Genomic DNA, 14,470 nt, shown 5'->3' with positions numbered 1-14,470 from the left:
GTATTGTGTTGTGTGTTACAAGAGTTATTTGTAATCCCTGAAGTTGTCTCAGTTACTGAGCAAAATATTAGCATGATTAAAATTAGTTTTTAAACCTTTTCTAATTCTGTCATCATCATCATGCATATCAAGGATTTAGGCCTATCGTGGCTTGTTCCGGCCTTTGAAGTCATCATTGAATCTTTTAAGAGGACGTCCTGGTTTTCTTTTTCCTAATGGCTTGTACTTTAAGGCTTGTTTTGGTAGTCTTTTTATTTTCATTCTTTGAACGTGTTCCATCCATTTATGTTTATATTTTTTAATTTTTTTCTATTACTGATTCCTGGTTTAATTCTTTCATAATTTCTTCGTTTCTTTTGATTAATAATAGCAGAAACTTCATTTTTGCTGTTATTAATCTTTGTTTGTCTTTGTGTTTTATTGTCCAGATTTCACCTCCATACAATAAGACTGGTAGGGCTAATGTATTATATACTTTTAGTCTGGTTTGGTTTAAATATAGAGTTAATGACACCTGTTATTTTTAAATATTTTGCAATTTTTGCATTTATCTTTTTTCATTTTCATATGTGATCATACATCCTAGGTAGTTAAATGAATTCACCTGTTCTAAGATCTTGTCCTTTAAAGGCCATAGTTTTTGATTTTTCTGTTGATATTATCATATTATAATTTTTGGCTATCTCATTTAGATCTAAAATGGCTTTCTGTAGGTTTTCTTCAGAATTTGTAATTATTATTTGGTCGTCGGCAAAAAGAAGAGTGTTTAAGTTCACAGTAGGAGAAAGTTTAATACCTCGATGGAAATTTTTTTTATGATAATATCAACAGAAAAATCAAAAGGCCATAGTTTTTGATTTTTCTGTTGATATTATCATATTATAATTTTTGGCTATCTCATTTAGATCTAAAATGGCTTTCTGTAGGTTTTCTTCAGAATTTGTAATTATTATTTGGTCGTCGGCAAAAAGAAGAGTGTTTAAGTTCACAGTAGGAGAAAGTTTAATACCTCGATGGAAATTTTTATTCCATTTTATTATTATTTCATTTAGGTAAATATTAAAAAGAGTTGCTGAGAGGGGACATCCCTGTCGGACCCCTTGGTTTATCTCTCTCGTATATGATAGCTCATGATTTAATCTTATTTGTATTTGATTATTTTCATATATACTTATGATAGCTTTTAGGATATTATTTGATATTTGTCTTTCTTTTAATATGTTAAATAAACTGCTTCTTTTAACTTTGTCAAATGCAATGTGTTTCTAAATTGTATTCTCTTCTTTTTCTCTATTATTAATTTTAGGCAATTCCTAATTCTGTAAATATTCTATTGAAACTCCAGCATGATGTCCTCCCAGCACTTAAGTCTTAACACACGAATTTTTGCAACAGTGTGTAATATAATATGGTATATAAACTTTTCTGCTCTGAGAAATAACTAACAAACAATAGAAAATAGGTATTATATAATTTTTTTTCTCCTTTTCTTTTCTTTCTTTATAGCCATTGTACCCACTGCAATATTCTTTGTTTAGGAAGTTATGTAAAGACATATAATTATGCTGCTTTCAGCAGACAGGTAAGAATTACTTATATGTGTTGCCTTAATACCTTTTATACAGCCAACTCTAGTGAACTTCTGGTAATCAGTTTAATCATTTGTTATAATAGAATGTGTGCTATAGTGAATTTCACTTAGTGTAGCATTAATGTTCTGGAGCTTTTGTTGAGATGTTATGCAGTTTTTCCATTTATTACAGCAAAGAAAGTTTACTATAAATTGTGTTTGCTGTGATGAAAGTTGAATAGATATATTTTATACTGAGATGCTTATACATCAATATTTTCAAGACTTGAGTGAATTTTCTTAGAAGGGCATAATTCAGAGGAAAGAAACAGTGTATCCTGTGAAACAGTAAAACTATAAGCAAAACTTGTTATGCATCATTTATTTATAAAGGAAGCCTAGGTTATAGCTACATGTGCTGAAGAATGTTTTTTATGTTAAAAAGAATCAGTTAACATTTTTAAACATCCATTTACAATGAGATGGTATATTATAATTATGATAGTAAAAGTTTGTAATTCTAACATTGCTTGAATTTCATTTTGTCATACACTTAGATCATAATTTTCACAATTTATAGTTAATAATTATATTGGTGACCTCTAACTTCGTTTTATAGAAACCTCTTTGATAATAGGGCATTTAAGATTGCATGGTCTGTTATATTGGTCAGTTGCATGTATTTTCAGGCCAGTTTGTCTTTTTTGTTTTTTTGCTTTTTGAAGAATAAAAAATTGATGTTTATGGTAATCACCTTCTGCGTGAGACCAAGTAACTCACCATCAGTTGAAAAGTTTTTATTAAGGTTTCTTTGCATCCTAGATGGGATTCAAACTCAGTTCTTTCCAAAAAAACAAATTTGTTCTTACAAATTGAGTTGTGGGAAGTTTACACAGTAATTTTTTTAAAAAGAAAAAAATTATTTATACATCCATAGTCCTTTTGCTACTATTCCGAAATTAATATTATGTAGTGATCACAGGGGACTGTATGGTGTATTACTCAGGACATGAGACAAGTCATAAAAATGGAGTATCTTTCTTACTCAGGAAAAAGATGGCTAGGTATGTATTAGGTTATAATCCAGTGAGTGACAGAATCATTTCTCTCAGAGTCAGTGGACATCCAATGAATATGACCATCGTTTATGCACCCACTATAGAGGCACCAGAAGAAGACAGAAGAATTTTATGGCAAGTTACAAGAAGTGATAGATGCAACTACTTATTGGAGATTGGAATGCAAAAGTGGGAGAAACCGAAGAACAAGGAATAACAGGTCATTTTGGTTTAGGTATTCTAACACTGTAGGGAAGAGACTAGTTGAGTTTTGTGCAGAGAATTCTTTTTTTGTTGCTAACCTGCTTTAAACAGGTTAGCAACAAAAAATGAAGATTGTGTGCATGGATATCACCTGATGAACAATACAGAAATTAAATTGAATATATTCTTGGACAAAGAAGATGGAGAAGTGCAATTTAGTCTGTCAAGACTTTTCCAGGTGCAGACTGTGGAACAGACCATGAATTATTAGTAGCTATGATACATGTGAAATTATGGAAACTGAAAACAACACAAATGTCGATCAGATATGATCTTGGGAACATACCAGCTGAATACATTATTCGTATACAATATTAGAATTCTCCATGCTTGCTGCGCAAGCTCATTACTTGAGAAAGAAGTAATATTTATTTGTTAATAAATGCATGCATTTATAAACATTCCGTTTAGGCTTTTATTTTTGTAGACAGAAGACGTCTCAATCTTGCACGGCAATAATAGAGTTTTGCATTGTGTATCGAAGGCTGATGCTTGATCGTCTAGTCAAAGCTACCTTGGCTTGCTTGGTTGTGGGAGCTTCCAAATCCTCGCTGCAGCACTGTGATTTCATGCACACGCATAGCTGTGTCCCGCTCCCTTCATGTTGTCTTAAACACAGGCCATATGCAATCAAAGTAGCTCTAGCCAGTGAGCTTCAGCCAGCCTTTACAAGTGTGTGTGTTGCTTGGGAAAAGTAAGTTACAACCAACTTTTTATGACAATGTTATTGACCAGTTCATAAAGAAAAACCATTGGGTAGAATTTGTATTCAAGTAGCTAAATTGAAAAAGATAGAATTTGTAAAATAAATATTGTATTTGTATGATTAAATGTACACACCTCTCACTCCCTGAATGATAACAAGAGCAAGCATGAATTTCAAGTCCAGCATTCGGTCCTGGTATACAAAACAGATTCAACACACTGAATTTGTGTGAAAGAGAACCAGGTGAACTATGGGAAGAGATTAAAGATATAATTAAAACAGAAGCAAAGAAGAATATTCCACTAGTTTGTAAGAAGAAGTTTAAATAGCTGTCAGAAGATGCCATCAAAACTGCTCAGGAAAGGAGGAAAATGAAAGCCACAGGAAATTTGCAGGAAGTATGGCATTTGAATGCTGAGTTTCAAAGACAAGCCAGAAGAAACAAGGAAAAATGCTTTAGCCAGGAATACCAACAAATAGAAGACCAAAACAAGAGATCTTTTCAAAAAGATCAGGGAACTGACATGGAAGTTTAGTGCCAAGGTAACAATATTGAAAAGTAAACACAAAGGATATCTTGCAGAAGCTGCAGATATCAAAGAAAGATGGAAAGAGATTACAGTAGCCCTTTACAGAAAGGACTCCAAAATTACGGAGAAATTTGAAGAGCGCTATTATACACCGGAGCCAGTACCACTGGAGAGTGAAGTGAGGTGGGTACTGCAACAGCTATCCAGTAAGTAAGAAAGCACCAGGAAGGAATGGAAGAAGTATTGAGCTGCTCAAAACCCTGGGAGAAGAGACAGTTAAAATTTTAACATCTCTATGTCAGTGAATTTGGATCCCAACTACATGGCCTAGGGAATGGAAAAAATCAGTTTATATACCTTTATTGAAGAAAAGGCAATCCAAGAGAGTGTGGAAATGACAGAACTATAGCACTGATTTCTCATGCAATTAAAGTGTTACTTAAGATCATTCAGATAAGACTGAACCCATTCATGAAGAGAGAAATGGCAGAGGAACAAGAGATCAGATCGCCAATGTGAGATGGATAACAGAAAGAGCACAGTGTAAAATTTGAAAAAAAAAAATTCCGACATAGATTTTACAGAGGTCGTAAATCATATGGAAAGAACAAAATTGTACATTACTGTATTTTAATGGACAAATACTGATTGTAAACTTGTAAAGGTAACTCACTAAAAGAATGACATGGAATTGTTCATAAGTTATAAAATATTGTGAAGGTTAAAATTGTACATCAAGTTGATTTAATATTAAGTTCGAATGTAAAATTGTAAGAGTAACAGAATGTTAAAAGTATTTCTGCTTTAAGTTAAGAGGATTAGACAAGATTATGTTGGTGACTTATAGTGAACAAAGGTACTGAAGGTCATTCAGATGTGGAGATTTTGCCGCCAAAACTGAAGGTCAAGATTCGAGGGTCTCCGACCCTAAAACAAGGAACTTTGGAATCATATAAAAGAGGTTTTGAGAACCTCCAAACAAACTGGGAGTTTTTTGTCTTGCTGCAGTTTTGGACTTCCGAGATTTTTGTCGGAACATGACCCCTAGGCACGGGGAAACCAGGAGAGGCAGATTATTCTTCGGAGATCTATTTTCAGTAATGGAATGTGCCACATGCGACCAGATACACGCCGCCTACAGCAGATCCAGAATTGACGGTGAGCTATGCCACAATTCCTGGAAGAGGACTATAGCAGGACGACTGCCAAAAGCCGTTCAGCGAAGGCTAGTATATAGGACGGAGGAAGGTAGTCAGCAGGACCGCCACAGATCTTCAAAGCTGGTGGGACTGTATATGTTTCTGCGACTTTATGAGTAGATTCTATTGTATTAACACTGAGGTAATGGTTAAGAATTGTATGTCCATTGAACGTAGCTTTGTTAAAGTAATTGTATAGTCATTATTTAATTGAGGCTGAAAGTTAACTAGTATATATATTAGGAAGAATGTTAGCCAATGATGTAAATTGTAACAGCCAGTAAATGCCTAGATTTTGTAAAGTAAGTTATTTAAGCATTGTGAATAGCAGATCTAAATTGTAAGGTTACGATTTGAATTCAAGATAGGCATCAGAGAGAAATTGTTCAATTGTATATTAGATTGTATAGTTGCTTAAGGTAGAATAAACATGTTTTGTTTGTTTAAAACTATCGCCTGATCTTTGACCAATGCACTGTCTTATAAAAACAACTGAACCTGTGTGTGCTTAAATTAGAGAAATTGCCACGACTGACTATTTAAGTACCGTATTTGCTGGCATATAGGACGCACCCCTTTTTTGTACACATTTTTTAGGAAAAAAAACTTTATCACTGAATATTATAATGAATTTACAGTATTTCAAATATAAAGTAATAAGTAGGTCTACTTTCAACAATTACCTAATCTAACTAGGAAAGAGTACCCACCTTTTAATCATCAAAACCCAGAAATTCATCTCCAGAGCTAAATGAAGAGACACTTGAAACTCTTCTAAATCAGAATCTGCGTCCCTCTACAACAAATTGTCCTCTGTACCATCCAGTGCATTACTAATTCCACACTTCTTAAATGATTTCACCACTGTCTCAGTTTTCACAGCATCCCATGAAGCTTTGACCCACTCACAAACTAGCAAAATGCTAGGCTTCTTCTTGATGGCATAACCTCAAAATCTGAAGACTGCATCCAGCTGTTCCACTTCTCCTTCATAAATCCTTTAAATGGTTTATTAATACAGACATCTAAAGGTTGAAGCTGACTAGTTAGACTTCCTGGAATGACAGCTAACTGAGTTTTCAATTCCTTGAGTTTATTTGTAACATCGTCTGTTCTGTGAGAACGAAACTGATCCCATACTAGCATGGCAGGCTTCTTCACCAGGGCACCTAGACCAAATTTTATCTATCCATAACTTCATTCCTCCTCCTCCATCCATCCAGCCTTTTGCGTAAGCATGTACAAACACTCCTTTAAGCAGTTTTTCTTTGGGCAGCATCTTCCTTTTAAAAATCAATAGTGGCAGCCATCTTGTCCCATCAGCACAGCAGGATAAAACAACCGTGTAGTGAGTTTTTTTCATGCCCCGAAGTTTTAATAGTAACACTTTTAGTGCCCTTGGAATCTACAGTTTTGTTTGAGGGCACATCAGAAGTCAGCGGAACGTCGTCCATGTTTCCTATTTGCACAAGTTCAAAATTTTCTCGTTTCCTTGCGTTAATGATGAATCGATGAAATTCAATAATTTTTTCTTCATATTCAGCTGGCATCTTTTGTGATATTTTTGTTTTAGTCTGCATACATAGCTGGTTTCTCTTCATGAATCTTGAACACCATGATGTTAATTCAGTAAAGTTGGCGATCCCTCTGTTAGTGGTCATCGCTTTCGCTTGATGAATAATCATTTTTTGTAGACACTGAAAGTCCCGCTTTTCTGTGGTTGGTCTAAAATCCAAGTATTCAGTTCTGGCCATTTTGCAGTTCCACTTCTTAGGTTATATTTACTGTGAGTTGTTTTTTTTTTAATCCTCTTCCTGATTTTGCCAAGTTCTTATCATTTTCTCAGTTGGGGGTGGTCCAAAATACCTCTCTACAGCCCTGTTTCCATGTTCTTTAGCATACGCAATCACATGTAGCTTGTATGCAATATTGTAACAATGTCGGCATTTTTCAGCCATAATTTGCCAAGAAATTTAGAGAAAATTTAACGGCAGAAATTTATCACCGTTCACAACTGCGACAACAATTGAAAAGTTTAAACGAACAGGACACAACTGTGATTGTCGATGACTGTACATTCACTGAACTTTATGTCAGTGTTTCTCAAAGTGTGGTACGTGAAAGGTCTTCAGGGGTCAATGGACCCCTCTGAAGACCTAATAAAATTCAATGTATCCGTGAAGTTCGAGATCGTAAAATTCCTATTGTATCACTGAATGAGGTACAGAGACATCTGCAGGCTGTGCAATATGTTTCTCAACAAAGAGTGCAATTAGAGACAACTGGGATAAAAACGGCACTAACTAATGAATCGCATGTCCCCCTCCCACAGAAAATGCTGTATGCCTCAAACAAAACCATATGTTGCCGGTGCAACATATGGTTTTGTTTGAATGAATGTGTTAAAACGAAGATATGTATATAATGAATGTGTTTCAGATATTATATAAGGAATTCGGTTGAAGAGAATTAGCATTTCAACTCAACTGTCGGCTTCTCTTTGTCATTTACTAGCACAATCTTTTGTTAATACCGCACCAATCATATTAACACAGATGTCTGAAGTTTGAGAAACACTGCTCTACGTAACTAGAATGCTTTCACACACACACTGGAAGGAAGCAATAAAGAAATTGCATAACTCGGAACAGAGAAAATTTCCTGAAATGAAAATAATAAAAAACTGAGTATCAGCATATAAGATGCACCCTGTTTTTCAGACCTATTTTCAAAGAAAAAAAAGCACGTCTTATACGCCAGAAAATACGGTAATTATTTTAGAAAGTGATCTATTCTATAAGTGTTACAACTAATCTTCTCGTGCTATAAAATTAATTTAGGATGGCGCAGTCGAAAAACAATATATATTTTTCTTGAGTTAGCCTGGGAGATAGTTAATTGCAACCGTGAGTTGCCTATTTCATTCACCTTCTCACTGACAGCACTTTATACCTTCTAACACTTGTAGAAGGTATAAAGGATTGCAAGCGGGGAGTAAGTTAATCGGATTAAATTGGAATAAAGTAAAAAGTACTTAGCAGAGAGTTTGAGGTTAAAGTAGACTTAGGAAAGATAAAGACAAAAGAGTAAGAATAATACAAAGGCGCACTGATATAGACATTAGAGAAAATAATTAACATAATAATAACATAACCCAAAATATTACAATGGCACAACCGACATTTATTTTACAACAGGAATATCAAAAGAATATCTCCCTCTTGTTTCCTTGACTATAGTAAGAGCTTTTGACTCTGTAGATCATGTGAAACTGGAATGCATTAAGAACAATGGGAGTACCAGAGCATTTCATTATCCTTCTGAGGGATCTTTATTATGAATAAGAAGCTACTGTCTGTATAGATCTTGGAGAAACTGAGTATTTCACGATAGGTAAAAGGGTGCAACAAGAATGTATTTTATCTCCATACCTGTTTAACTTGTACAGCGAATCCATTTTAAGAATGGCAAGGCTGGAGGAGTCTTCAGTTGGAATTAAAATTGGTGGAAGAAATAATAATTTGAGGTATGCAGTTGATACCACCTTGCTAGTAGAATGCAAAGAAGATTTGGAGGAACTTATTATGAAAGTTAAAGAAGGAAATGCTAAATCTGGCCTTAAACTTATTATAATTTGTGTCTTTTTGAGGTTAACACGTGAGCTTAATGATTTTGAAGTAGATGGGGAGAAAATGGAAGTAGTTAACAATTTTGTGCTCCTAGGATCCTGAATTGATAAAGGTGGTTATTGTACTGAAGAAGTTAGAAGAAGATTATTACTCGGAAAGAAAGCAATGACAAATTTAAGCAAGATCTTTAAAGATATTAGCCTTCCAACAAAAATCAGAATTGTGAAAGCAATGGTATTCCCTGTGGTACTGTATGGATGTGAAAGTTGGACCCTGAGAAAGAGTGAAAGAAGGAAGATAGATGCATTTGAATTATGGATTTAGAGATGCTTACTAAGAATACATGGATTGCAATGCAAACCAATAAATCAGTGATAGACAAAATAAAGCCAGATTGCTCCCTCGAAGCTCTGATCATCAAGCAAAAATTGTCATACTTTGAACATATTATGTGAGCAAATGATAGTCTGGAGAAGATGATGCTTGCTTAAAGTTGATGGAAGCAGGAAAAGAGAAAGACCAAGAATTAGATAGGTGGATGGAGTTAAAGAAGCAACCAACTGGAATGCGCTTGGAAATTCTGAAAGATATGGCCAGGGACAGATCTGAATGGAGAGTGTATATTCATAGAATCACCAGGAGTCGAAAACAACTTGATGAAACATAACACACAACACATTATCACATCCACGGAATTCATATTGGCATATAATCTGATAATTTTCGTTATCAAATTCATGATAGGTATCCTCATCTAACATGGTCACATCTAACATTTGAGTCTTCTAAAGTGACTACATCAATCCACATAGATTGTTGTGGATCTTTTTCTTGCTATACTGTTCAACTGCCTGTCTTGCTAAACTTTCCTCTCCCATTCTGTTTGTGACCATTCCAGATTAGATGTGCTCACATATTCTTGATGCTAATGTCATATTCATTTCTAATACTTTCATTTTTAATATGATTCTGCCATTGATGGCATTTAACGTTGTTTATCTTAGGACTTCCATGTCTATGCTTTCTAGTCTTTGATCAGTTCTTTTTATCCCTAACAACTCTCAGATCCATAAGTTAAAAGCAGTTTGAATACTTCTAGTTTAAAGTTTTGGCTAATATCTCTTGTTCCATATAAATTTATATAGTTGACTCTCTCCTGTAATATATGCTTCCTTTATTCTGTTAGCTGTTTCCAAATTTAATTTATTACCTTCACTAAAAATTGTACCCAAATATCTGAAATATTTTACTTGTTCTGTAGAGAACAGCCTACACGTAGACAAAGATAAATGAAGCAATTAAAATGCAAAAAAAAAAAAAAACCTCAACTTACCCAGTATTTCATCCTGAAATTAACAGGTCATCATTAGTGATGGGTAGGTTAGTAAGTACGGCACAGAGCATTAGCAGTGGATTATTCAAAAAACAGTACAAGCCATGTGATGGTATAAAGAACAGCATGAAGTGGGCAAAGTAGTAATTGATATATATAAAATGAAATAAGAAAAAACAATTCATCTGATGAGAATGAGACAAGGTTTCTTAGAAAAAAAAGGTTTTTTTTCTAAGAAAAGGCAGTTGTTTGGATTCAAATTAGGTTGATGCAGCAAGGTTTCAGCACTTTCCTTAAATAAAAGTCCAAACTTGAAGCATCATTGGAGTAGGCTTATTCTAAACCAGAAGATTCTGGTTCAGAAATCTGGCCTAGTGCATCATGAGATTGATGCCAACTAAGCCAGATTTCTTATTAATGATGTAAGATTGATATTTTAATTTTTTTCTCCACAGGACATTCAGTTTGTCTGAAATAGGAGAGGTGGTAATCACACAGAACTTGGTAGATTCCAAGAATGGAAAGAGAGATCGAGGAGAGTTCATTGATTAAAAAAAAATTTTGCCAAATAAATCATCTTGTAAGTTTCCATTAAATGTTTCCATTGTTACTGTTCATTTAATCCATTCAGCATACAAGATGACGATTTCTGAATGAAATGCTGATCTCTGTTACAGGCCATGAAATTTTACATATTGAACAATCGTCAATTTTTTGCGACTTTTGTCTACAATACTTTTCTGCAACTACAATAGTGTATATGCATGACAAATTATCACTCTGCCTTAAATCCTACACGCACACACTTCCGTTATCAGAGTAATTAAAATTATAATAATGGATTTAACTCGCATAAAAGATTACTTATTAGTAGAATTTTCACCTGAGTATCACAGGCATCTTCAGTACATGTAAAAAGGTAATTAAACAATAACTGACAATTCAAAGGTGCCATCTAAGTAGCTAATGTAAGATAACTAAAAAAGGCCATTAAATTTCCTAACTTATTTAAAAAAAAAAAAAAAAAAAAGTCAGGAAATTTAATGACATTTTTTAGTTATCTTATATTAGCCACTTAGATGGTGCCTTTTGGAATTGCAGTTATTGTTTAATTAGATTTTTACATGTACTTGAAGATGCCTGTGATGCTCAGGTGAAAATTCTACTAATAAATAATATTTTACGTGAGTTAATTCAGTGATTATAATTTTAATTATATGTCTATTCATGGTATTTCCTTACGTAAACTAGTTCATAAGTATGCTCTTTTAAACAGATATTGCAAAACTTTTTTTTAGGTGGAAATAGTCAAATGGCTCTCCAGTAAGCATAACATGGGAATGGTTATTACCCGGTCACTGTGGAATCAGCTGAAAAAATGTGCCAAGGTTTGTAGATAGAAATTTGATATCTATTGTTTGAATGGTTTTTCCTAATATGTTAGCTTTGATGTTTAAATTATTATTATTATTGTATGGGCACCTCCGTGGAGTCCATAGACTCAATATAGGACACCTAAACTATCTACACAATCTATCATACTCCTCCTTGAACCCATTAATAGATAAAGCACTCACAACTGACTCTGGCAACCCATTCCACTCATTCACAACTCTCCAAGCAAAAAATCTAGTCCTCACACCCCCTACTAACCACACCTTTATTCAGCTTCCAGGAATGATTCCTTGTTCTGGCCCCTCCAGCCAAGTGCTGAAACATTCCCCTGCATCAATCCGATAAAAATCCTTTAAACAACTTAAATGTTTCTATCGTATCCCATCTTTTTCTTCTATCAAATAACTTCTGCAATCCACACACTCTCAACCTTCATAGGGAACATTCTACAGGCTATTCACCATCTTGGTCACTTGCCTCTGAATCTTCTCCACCAGTTCCTCATCCCCCAAGAAGCCCAAGAGACTAGATTTAAGTAATCCAGATGTAGATGTATCAAGGCCCTATAAAGAGGAATAATAACTTCTTTATCTCTACATGTTAATGTGTTCTTCAATAGCCAGATAATCTTATCGGCCACACTTAGCAATATATCCTCTGAACTTTAACTGTCTGTCTACCACCACTCCTAAATCTTTAGCTGCATCTATTTCCTGTAGTATATTGCCATCAGTGTGATACACAGCTTCCAATCTATTTATCCAAAAATGCATAACTTTACATTCTGCACATTAAACTGATACCCATTATCTTTTACACATACCTGCAGCCTATTTAAATCATCCTGCAAGCTCTCTACATCACCTTGATTAACTATTACTCTATATAATTTTGCATCATAACAAACAACTGAATATTTCCTTTCAGATTATTTCTTGTATCATTTATGTACAAATTAAACAGCAATGGTCCCAGCACCAAACTTTGTCACACCACTAGTCACCTGTTTTTGCCTCTATTCTGCCCCACCATATACCACTTTTTGATATTTGTTTAGCAGCCACCCTCTCATCCACTTAACCAGTGCCATATCCATCCCCATTTGTTCTAATTTGCATAGCAAATTAGAATAGCAGAGTTCCATGTCTTTGCAAAATAAGTTGAACTTCAGTGGCCATGTAGCAAAGATTGCAAATACAACTCAAAAAATAATTGCAATGCTGAAACAAACATTCACATGTAAAGATAAGGATATAAGTTTTCCTCTTTACAAGGCCTTGATAAGACCTCACTTGGACTATTGTGCACAGGTCAGGTCTCCTGCTTTCCATTGTGATTCTGATATATTGGAGAGAGTACAAAGGAGAGTATTAAAAATGATTTCAGGATTGTGGAATGCTGATTATGAAGACAGATTGAGAATTTGTAGCCTGTAAACAGTAGCAAACAGGAGAAAAAGGGGGAGTGATATGATTGAGACTTACAAACTTCTGAAAAGCTCGTATAGGATTTCAACTAATGGAATTTTTCAATTTATGTAGGTGTGTGTGGGGGGGGGAGAACAAGAGGGTATCCTTGAATGCTGCTAAGAAGGGGGTGAGAGCTAGATTTTTCTCTCATAGGGTGGTGCTTGATTGGAATGGATTGCCATTGGATGTTGTGAGTGCAAGCAGTGTGAATGAATTCAAGAATAAGTATGATAACTGCTGCATGTAGTATGTGGCCTCACTCGATGAGTTCCTGACTTCCTGAGGTCTCTCTTAATAATAATAATAATCCAGCAGAGTCATCGTGTAAACATTTCCTTTATCCAACTCTGCTGTTACTCTATTATAAAAAGTTAGTGAATTATTAGGGCATGACTGACTCTTCACAAAGCCATGTTGCCACTTGTACAGTATCATATTTTTATCCACCCATTTTTGATTCTCTTTTTGACCAATTTTTCCAGGACTTTTACCACCATGTCTGAGATACTTAATATATACTTTTATGTAAAATAATTGAAATATATAAAATAATTCCCTGCAAGGGAATTATTTTGTCCTCTTTCCACTGCCTTGGAACTCTACCATATCTGAGACTTAAATTAAAGAGCCTAGTTAGAGGCATTTCCGGTTCCTTGCACATTTTCAAAACTCGGGCTGATATCCCATTTAACCCCATGCCATATTTAAATTAAGATCCTGCAATTCATCCATCTGTGTTTCTGCATTAATGTCTGTCACATATGTTAAAGTAGTAACTTCACTAGGATGATATACCCTTGCAAAGTAGTCAGTCGGTAACTTGACTATTTTATCTGCTTCTCTCACCTCGTGACCATCATCACTCATTAAGGGTAATTAATCTTCCCTAGTCATTCTTCATGTTATTTGCCACAATAACAAAAGAACTCTTTGCGATTTCCTTTGGCCTATTTAGCTAGATTTTTCTCATAATTTGATTTTGTTTTCCTTGCCATGCTGATCACTTTTATTACCTAAACTTTGTTTTATTCATGAGTTTGCCAGTCACCTTTTTCTTTGAATACTCTCCACAGCATTTTCTTCTGCAGCTTGTGCTTAATGAAATTACTCATCCCTACCCGATTAACCCTCCTTACCTTAGGTATACAATTTAATATTGCTTCCTCTAGATTACCCTTAACTATCTCCCATGCACTTCTAACATCCTTACTCTGCAGTGTTTGATGCCATCTCACAGATTTAAGCTTCCTCCTAAGCTTGTCATAATCACCTGCCTTATAGTTCTACATAATACCCTTCTTGACAGAATATTCCTCA

At 34.6% G+C, this 14,470-nt stretch overlaps 1 protein-coding gene across 4 annotated transcripts in view; it reads left to right on the top strand.

Moving 5' to 3' along the window:
- Mgat2 (alpha-1,6-mannosyl-glycoprotein 2-beta-N-acetylglucosaminyltransferase) overlaps positions 1-14,470 on the top strand; it is a 210,597-nt gene that overhangs the window by 153,366 nt on the left and 42,761 nt on the right. For all 4 annotated transcript variants that reach the window (XM_090393162.1, XM_090393160.1, XM_090393164.1 and 1 more), the window contains exons 6-7: positions 1,507-1,582; positions 11,588-11,677. In XM_090393162.1, the coding sequence (XP_090249288.1) occupies positions 1,507-1,582; positions 11,588-11,677 (166 nt within the window). The remainder of the gene's footprint in view (positions 1-1,506; positions 1,583-11,587; positions 11,678-14,470) is intronic.

This window comes from Typopeltis vanoorti, chromosome 5, assembly GCF_054136105.1.
Source record: "Typopeltis vanoorti isolate ZY-2024b chromosome 5, IOZ_Tvanoo_1.0, whole genome shotgun sequence".
Lineage (NCBI taxonomy): Eukaryota > Metazoa > Arthropoda > Arachnida > Uropygi > Thelyphonidae > Typopeltis > Typopeltis vanoorti.
This window is presented reverse-complemented; position numbering and strand designations above follow the sequence as displayed.